General features: G+C 35.0%; 1 protein-coding gene across 1 annotated transcript; it reads right to left on the reverse strand.

The window, feature by feature from the left end:
- Positions 1-1,016: 1,016 nt before the first annotated feature.
- Positions 1,017-2,009, reverse strand: LOC123780179 (olfactory receptor 2T8-like). Its single transcript, XM_045778967.2, has one exon. It carries the CDS (start codon positions 2,007-2,009, stop codon positions 1,017-1,019), a length of 993 nt encoding a protein of 330 aa, XP_045634923.2.
- Positions 2,010-10,004: the final 7,995 nt, after the last annotated feature.

A 10,004-nucleotide genomic window follows, 5' to 3' on the forward strand; every position in this document is an offset into this window, starting at 1 on the left:
TGTTGGTGGGAATACAAGCTGATGCAGCCACTCTGGAAAACAGCATGGAGGGTCCTCAAAAAGATAAAAATAGAGCAACCCTACAGAACAGCAATTGCACTACTCATTGTTTCCCCAAAGAATAGAAAAATACTGATGCAAAGAGATATATATATATATACCACAATGTTGATAGAAGAGTTATCAGCAACATTCAAATTATGGAATCAGCCCAAATGTCCTTTTTCCAATGAATGGGTAAAAGAGAGCTGGAATGTTAATCGGCCATGAAAAGAATGAAATCTTGTCATTTGGAAAGACATGGAATGACCTAGAGATGTTTATGCTTAGGGAAGTAGGTCAGTCAGAGAAAGAAAATTACCATATGATTTTACTTATATGTGGAATATAAGAAACAAAAGAAAAGGAAAAAACACAGGCAAATCAGGAAACAAACTCTTACCTATAGAGAACAACCTGAAGGTAACTTGATGAAAGGTGGGGGGATAGGTTAAATAGGTGATGCTCTTTAAGGAGGGCACTTGTGATGAGCCCTGGGTCTTCTATGTAAGTTTTCAATCGCTAAATTAGAAACCAGAAACTAATATTACACTGCATATTTATGGGCAGGAAGTAGACTATAACTTGAAATAATGATCTTAATTTTTAAAATACAATAAAATGATTATACATAAAAATGTGGAATATAGTGGTGTGTCTACATTTTAAAGTTAAACAGTAACAGTTATAGATATAATGCATATATAAACTTTCTCTATGAAATCTCACACAGTCAATGTTTTTAAAAAATATTTTATTTATTTATTTGTCAGAAAGATAGAGCACAAGCAGGCGGAGTAGCTGGCAGCAGGGGAAACAGGCTCCCAGCTGAGCAAGGAAATAATGCGGGACCACATCCCAGGACCTTCTATCTTTAGCACAGCCAAAGGCACATGCTTAACCAACTGAGCCACCAAGGTGTTCCACACACAGTTTTGTAAAAACTTGAAATTTGGGGCAAAGCTAATGACTATAAGTCATGACTTAAGGGCTGCACACTGACGCATACACTTTCTCAGGGCTCCCTTGACTTCACTATTCCTCAGACTGTAGATGATGGGGTTCAACAAAGGAGTGAAGATAGTGTAGAAGGCTGATACTACTTTATCATGATTAGCTAACCTATAGGATTTGGGTCTCATGTAGATAAAAATAGCAGCTCCATAAAAGAGTCCCACAACACAGACATGTGAGGAGCAGGTGGCAAAAGCCTTCTTGCGGGCTTCTCTAGAACACATCTGGAGAACTGCTGCAAGGATGAGACTATAGGAAATCAGGATGAGAGAAAATGGGACCAGGAGCATTAATACACAGCAAATGTACATCACATACTCAAAAACAACTGTGTCAGCACAAGCCAAACGCACCAGAGTAGGGGCCTCACAGAAGAAATGATTGATCTCATGTGCATTGCAAAATGGGAAGCTCATCGTAGCAGCTGCCTGCATGAGCCCATCAGCTGCCCCCAGGAACCAAGACCCCATAGTCATTCTCAGGCATAATTGCCAGCTCATGAGAACAGGGTATCTCAGTGGGTGGCACACAGCCACATAGCGGTCATAGGACATGGCTGCTAAGAGGAAGCACTCACCTCCTCCCAGTGACATGAAGAAGAAAATCTGCAATCCACAGCCAGCCGGAGAGATGGACTTCTGGCCAGTCAAGTAGTCAGCTGCCATTTTGGGCACAATGGTGGAGACCAGCACCATGTCCATGAGAGAAAGTTGGCTTAGTAGGAAGTACATGGGTGTGTGGAGCCGGGCATCCTGGTGAATCAGGAAGAACATAAGGGCATTGCCTACTACAGAGGTGAAGGTAATTGTCAGAACCATCACAAAGAGAAATAGGTGGGCTCCTGTGTGATTAAAGAGTCCTAGGAGAATGAAATCTGAGGTGGTGTTCCAGATGTTCATGATTTCAAACAGGAGTGACACTGCGAATGAAGAGACAGATGACAGAGCTTTCATCATTTACAATGCTCTATTTCAATTACATTTCTCATCAAAAGAATTTCTGTGAAAATGTTGAAATATAAATCCTCATCTGAGATTTGCAAACTCTTTTTAACTTGCGCATAAAATTAATTTCACCTTTTTTCTTTAAATTTTCACTAGAAGCACTTAGTTTTAGTTTGCTTAATTGGCATAATGAATAAAATTTCTTGATAAATTGAAGTAAGTTGTCAGCAGGTCTTGTGCTACAGGATGTCAATATAATGGAGAAGAATTAAAATATTCCCTTTGTCATTGACATTTGTGTTTGCTTTTATTATGCATAATCAACATTCTTAGCAGCTGAATTAAATCAATGACTTCAGCAATATAAAAGCTATGTACTTATTAATGAGGGCTATGCATTTCTAATATATCATGATGTATTGAAACCAACCAAAATAGATAATTTTCCTGATATTGATTAATCTGGGAAGGCATTTTTTACTGTCCAGAAAAGAGAACCTACATTCCAAAGTGTAGGGACTAGAAGGAAATAATCTGTAGATAGAAGCATAACTTAATTTGAAATCGTTAGTGTATTTAGTTTGACTTTATCAAGTTACACACTGAATACAATGATTACTCTCTTAGAATATGTTCCCCAATGCGAGACTATGATACCAAATGCAACGTTTCTTTAACTGTGTTAATGGATTTTGTATAATGATACTGTTTCCTGTGAAAGTCGCAGAGACACAATCCTTTTTGGGAAGGTGAGAAAATAAATCTTATTAGTACCAGATACAGAGATAAATTCATTTCTTCTTCAGTCCCAAGAGAATCTAAATCTCTAACGGTATATTCTTTTTTTAGTATATTATATTATATTATATTTTATTTTATTTTATTTTATTATATATATATTTATTATATTATGTTACAGTACAGCCCTAGTTTTTGATGTAAAGTTCCATGATTCATTACTTGTGTATAACACCCAGTGTTCCATGCAATAAGTGCCCTCCTTAATACCCATCTTCATCCTACCCCATTCCCCCACCCCCTCCATTCTGAAGCCCTCAGTTTGTTTCCCAGAGTCCCTAGTCTCTCATGTTTCATTCCCCCTTCTGTTTACCCCCCCTTCTTCTTCCCTTTCTTCTCCTACCGATCTTCCTACTTCCTATGGTATTTTCATCCCTGATCTGCTATTACCGAAAAGTTTCTCCCTTGTTGAATGAATAGGATCATACTTGAAGTGATGAAGATGCTAATTAACTATCAAAGATGTGGTCTAACTTAATTAAATGTCATGACCGATGTCTTCTATGGTCATTCTATTTGCCCACAATTTACATACATCTCCAATACTGGAATGCCAATGAAGACAGAGAAGACAGTGCAAAATGCTCAATCAGTTTCTAACTCTGTCCTCGAGCATCATCATTGTACTGGTGGCTTTATACTTCAGGGTTTTAGTTGGTTGTTTCAAAATCAAACATTATAGCAATACCCCTCCTTCTCACTGCATTTCCAAAAGCTTTCGTACCTCTACACATTCATATCTGTAACACTTGCACTCTGTACACTTAGTAACTGTGTAAATTCCCTAATTATGGATCTCTCTATTGCCCTCATGAAGGACATCAAAACCCTCCTAACACATTTATTTGACCTGAAGAATTCTTATTTCCCTTTTTTCTAGATTCTGTCATTCTTAAAAAAATGATAAAACTTAAAACTTGCTGAAAGTCAATCTGTACTTTAATGACTTTAATAACTTACTATCTTATTGCCCATTTTCAAGTGTACTGTCACTACAGTGGCATTACGTATATTCACATTATTCTGCAACCATCACCAATATCTATGACCAGGACCTTCATAATCTAAAATGGAAACTCTGTACCCATTAAAAAATGATTTTCTGTCTCCCTGTCCCTGGGAACTGGCAAGCCCCATTCTGTTATTCTGGCTCTATTCAATTGACTCCTATAGGATCCTTAGATTAGTGGGATTACACGGAATTTGTGTTTTTGTGTTTGGCTTATTTCACTTAATATCATGTCATCAACATTTGTTCATGTTGTAACATGTGTCAGAATTTTTCTTCTGTTCTAAGTTGAAAAGTATCCCTTTGTATGTATATACATTTTCTTTATTAATTCATTCCTATATAGACATTTGGGCTGCTATCATTCACTTCATTTCTACACTTAAAGATAAATTTAATGGGATTTTTGATATTAGATATTTTTCAAATTTTTATAATGTGAACAGATATAGCCTAATAATACAGCAATTTGATCTAATTTTTTTCCTTTACACCCATGCAAGACAGATGCACTTAGAGACTCATTACAAAAACTAGAATTACTTATTTAGCAAATAATTCTGTTGTGACACTTTTTATATTGAAGTTTATAATTTTTGTTTCCTTTTTAATTTGGAATTAGTAGTGTTTAACTTTTGAGTGGAGATAGGTTATGTATGTATGCATTATTTTAGGGTGAAATATATGTATAAAAATTCTGTTAGAGCTATTGATCTAATTGTCTATTCAACATGTGTTTGTTTATAGCATTAATTAGTAAAGTCAATTAAAGGTGTCAGTTACATGAAATCAGTGGTAGTAAATTATATTTTTCAAGAAATAATGTTAAATTATTTTTGTATTAAAATTCTTAACTAAGTTTCAATATTATACAAGAGGCACAATTTTGCACTAATGAAAATGTTATTAAGCCTACACAAAGATGATTCTACAGGAAAAGTCCTAACAAATTGACTATGCAAGCAAAGTTATTGGAAATCAAAATGAGAATTTAACTTATCCTGCAAATAAAATATGTAAAAATGTCATTAAGTGGAAGATGAAAGCCTAACACTAGCTACTGTAAGGAATTGGAAAGTTTAATAGACTGATGTTTTTTCTCTATGCTATAAAACAGCTATCATTTCTTATGTTTTCAGTTTTGTTTTGTTTTGTTTTACTTAGAATTGTGCTGAAATAGTGATAACATTATTTTAAATTATTAAATAATATCTTTTTCAATGATAATAGAAGGCACTGGTATATACTTTTTTTTTTCCATCTCATGGTGTGATAAAGAAAATTTAGAGCATGCTGATACTTTTACTTCTGTATTTTTCTGATACCCATTACCCTAACTTAACCTAAAACTGTATTTTTCCCCTCAGACTACCAGGATCATTAATCAACTGTTCTGCTAAAAATAAAATAATAACAGTGAAATCATTTATTTGACTGAATTGACAAGTTACTGAAAGAGATTTAACCTGATGAGTGTGTCAAGTAGCATGCCTTAGATTTTCACATTGTGGGATAGATAAACAAACAAACAAAAATATTTGTAACACTGCATAGACAAAGTAATGTGACTGGATTTTCTGGAGTTCAGAACTGTTAAACAAATTCCTAAATATTAAAGATTATTGTGATCAACTCACATGGATAAAAATGATGATGTCGATAAGCTTGACCTCTATCCCTTCCGAGCAGAATCATCCTAATGCATCTCTTTGGAGGAGGAAGGATCTTATAGTCTGGCAGCATCAAACTCACTCATATCTGTTACTAGAGTGTGCTATTAAGGGGTGTGGCCTTTTGACATGTTTTGCTAAAAAACACTCTTATTAGGATGGCAGACCTGCGTAAGTCTGAATCTTTGGATGACAAAAAATGTTCAATTTTCAAAGATTGTTAAGATTCCCAGATTCCTACATTCTTTCAGGAATCTGTGATTCATTAAAACTCGAGTAAGAGCGAATCATCTACAAGCAAAACTAGTAAGTTAATAAATGCCCATGAAAAGGAATGATTTAAAAAAATACATCAAGGATTGAATTAACGTGATACTGGCATTACTTATTAAAACTTTGATGGGGGAGATTACAGAGTACATTATTGAGAGCTGAACTTTTGTCAAAGACACTAATTAAAATGATAAGCCCATAGGAGGACTTAGCTATTTTTTCTAATTAAACTTAATTTGACTGCTGTGTTGTTACGTTTGTTAGATTGTATATTAATGATTTTATTTGATTTGATTTCATTTTATATTTGTAGGCAAGTTATAAAATCTATGATAACAGCGACAACAGGGCAAAATGCATTTATTGTGTTAAGCACTTAGCAGTTTGATTCCATTAGGGTTTTTTCAAAGATTTTGTTATTGTTTGTACTGTATATTTTCAGTTTCCAAGCAAACTTTGGTACTTGGCTACATTTTTACCAAGTCATTTGCCTTGGTTTGCTGAAGAATATACATATATATATATATATATATATATATATATATATATATATATATATATGAAGGTTATGGGAATTAAGGAGCATATATGTGAAGAACAGAAGGTGTTGTATGGACGTGTTGAATCACTACATTATATACCTGAAACTAGTATAGTACTGTATGTTAACTAACTGGAATTTATGTAACAACTTTAATAAAGAATGTAAATTAGGATCACGTTCCATAACTGTAAAATTTTAAAAAAAATCTGACAGAATAATTACTGGAAAACACCATCTCTGTACAAATGTGAGATAATATAATTGCTTAATCCATGTGAGCTGTAAGAAGTGTACTTTATTTGTTTTGGAGGGAAGCACATTGTAGATTTCAGTGACACTTCTGGCTTCAGATGTTGAATCTTATCAAAGTGACAAACACAACTCTGATTTAGAACATTATTGACCACCTGAGTGAAAACTACATTAAGTAAAGCTATATTATTTTCGGGGAAATAAACTACAGGCTACAAGCTGAGTCTGAGAAGTACATTATAGATAGGTAGTATATCAAGTTTTGTAAGACTTTCTGCAAGAGTGGAAAAATAATTTTCAGTAAGTATTCATATTTTTCTGTTTTGAACTCTGCAGTGCCTCAGGCAAAAGGCTGTCAAACAACGCTCTAGTAAAACAGGGTGCTACTGTCTGATGTGACAAAGAGACTGTGTGCTATGTGGATCAAATGCTCTGCAGATTCCCAGGGGACAGGAGAATGAGGAACAGATAAGCTTCATGTCAGAGGAGGAAAGGCACATAACACTCAGAACTCCATAAGAAAATTACAATGAATTATAATGAACCTGGGCATCTAAATGAGATTAATTTAGGACTATTTATAAGTGTGTGAGCATAATTGTTGGAATCCATAAAGACGATGTAACAGACCTCCATTTTATTAAGAGATATTTTTGCCACCATTCTCCCCTGCAGGTCTTTAGGAATGGAGAAGATTCCAGAGGACATATAGACAGGCTGTGTGGAAAACACCTTATAATAGGTGTTTGACCTAGCCAAACAGCAGATACAGGAAGCCACAAACCAGCACGATGGTAGCAAAATAAATAAATATCACTCCTTTTTTAAGCCAACCTCAAGGGACACATTTGCAAGAAAGATATTGGCAAGCAGGAAGTTTACTGGGGAGTATTCTAATGATCAACACCCATGCAATAAAGGAAGCAGAATAGGGCACAGGGAGATGTTGAAATGGAGGCAGACCCAACCAAGTTCTCAGCTACCCTGGGTGGAATTCTGAGTTGGTCCTTCCATGTGTTCCTCTTGCAATAGTGTCCCCACTGAAGTACTCTTTGAGTGTGGCCTGCTGACAGGAAGGGATCATGACCATAGGTTATGGAGTTTTCCTCAACCAAGATCAATGCTTGCACCTTTTTGTTTAATTTAAATTTGATTAATTAACATATACCATATTATTAGTTTCAGAGGTAGAGTTAGTGATTCAGTTGCCATAACACTCAGTGCTCATTATATAAAGTTACCTCTTTAATGCTTGCACTCCTAATAGCAGGAAGAAGTACTTCAGTCCTGTCAGGAAAAGTGGAATATAAGAGCACACAAACATGCAAGATAACACTCCAGGAGCTACACTCCATCAGAAGTCAGAGTGCAGGGGATTCTCGGATGCCATCACACAGGTTGGCTTCCTGTAGCACATGCATATGGATCATGTGATGGAGTGCACAGGAAATATCTAGCAAGAATGCCCAGTTCAATAAATATATAGTTTCCTTCCAGTTAGAAGATACAAAGAAGTTTGGCATTTGCCTACAAGTAACATGCTGGCATGAGGAACTCAAAATATCTGCTGGCAGATCTGGCTTTTGGTTTAGACAAATTATTAATATGTCTCTGATGAAACCATCAATCCTGAGCTGGGGACCTGGAACTCTATCCAAAAAGCAAAGGTCAGTGTGATGGATAGCATGTATTTCTGATATGGTTCAAATGTAAAGATAAGGGTAATCCACTATAGAAGTGTGTCCCCTTGTCTCAGCTCAGATTCTGAAACCAACAGCTCTCAAAAGATCTCAGGATTTTTTTTATCTGAGATCAAAAGATCTCAGATCTCAGCTCTGAACTATGGATTCAACTGTGTTCCTCTAAATTACTCTGATCTGCATTCTAAACCCAATTGTGATGGCATTTAGAGAATAGGTCTTTACAGAAGTCATGAAGTTATTATTTATTTATTCCTTCATTTATTTATATTTTTATTATTATTTATCCATTTATTTATTATTCTTTTAAAAATTGACTATAATTGACACACAGTATTACATTTGCTTTATGTGTAGAATGTAGTGAGTTGAGTCGTTTATACATTATGTTATGTTCACCACAAGTGTAGCTATAATTGGTACCATTACACACATATTAAAATATCACTGACTCTATTACTTGTGCTCTGCCTTTTATTCTGTGACATCTTCATTCCATAATTGGGAAGCCTGTATCTCCCACTCTTCACTCATTTTGTCCAACCCCAACACACTTTCCGCCTGCAAACATCACTGTCATCTCTGCATTTATAGGTCTTATTCTGGATTCATTTTTATTCATTTATTCTAGATTACTTATTAGTGCAATGATAGGGTATTTGTCTTTCTCAGTCTGATTTATTTCATTTAACATAATACCCTTTATATCCATCCACATTGTCTCATATGGCATGAAGTCATCTTTTTTTATGTCTGAGTAGTATTTTGTTGTGTGCTGGTGTGTGTGTGTGTGTGTGTACATGCGTGTGTTTGTGTGTGTGTGTGTGCTTATTTTGTGGACCACATCCTCTTTAGCCATCTGCTTATCAAGGGACTCATAGGTTGTGTCCACACCTTGGCTATTATAAATACAACTGCAGTAAATATTATGGTTTGTATAATTTTCAAATTACCATTTTTCATTTTCTTTGGTTAAATGTCCAATAGTGGAATTATTGAATCATATGGTATTTCTATTTTTAATTTTTTGAATAATCTCCATAGTGTTTTCCTCAGTGCCTGCACCTTTGCGTTGCCGTCGATGGGATGCAAAACTTCCTTTTTCTCCACTTCCTTGCCAACACTGTTTATTTCTTGTCTTTATGATCCTAGCCATTCTGATGGGCGTAAGGTGAGACCCATTTTGGTTTTGATTTCTACATGCCTTATAATTAATAAGGTTGAGCATGATTTCTTGTATCTGTTGACCATGTGTATGATCTATATGTCTTCCTTGAAAAAATGTCTATTCCGGTTCTCTGCCCATTTTTAATCAGATTATTTGTTGTTTTGGTGTTGAATTTTATGAATATGATTTTTCTATACTTTTTGAATAGTAACCCCTTAATGTGTATATCATTTGGAAAAATGTTCTCCCATTCATAGGTTGTTTTCTTATTTTGTTTTGTTTTGTTTTGGTAATAGATATTTTAGAATAAGTAACATTAATTACCCCATAAAATTCATTTGAATAAATCAATCAAATATGCCAATGAATTTAATGAAAATAGCATTAGGTCACTGTGCAAAGTGAGATATAAGTAAATATTATGACCTGTTAGAGGATCATTTTAGAGATCATTCTTGCATTTTTAAAAATTCTACTGGGCACGTGGGTGGCTCAGTTGGTTAACTCTCTGACTCTTGATTTTGGCCCAGCTGGTAATCTCAGTATCATGAGATTGTACACTGCATCAGGCCCTGTGCTTTGGCTGGAGTCTG

Source organism: Ursus americanus, chromosome 5, assembly GCF_024610735.1.
Source record: "Ursus americanus isolate L20-20 chromosome 5, mUrsAme1.1.p, whole genome shotgun sequence".
NCBI classification, from domain to species: domain Eukaryota; kingdom Metazoa; phylum Chordata; class Mammalia; order Carnivora; family Ursidae; genus Ursus; species Ursus americanus.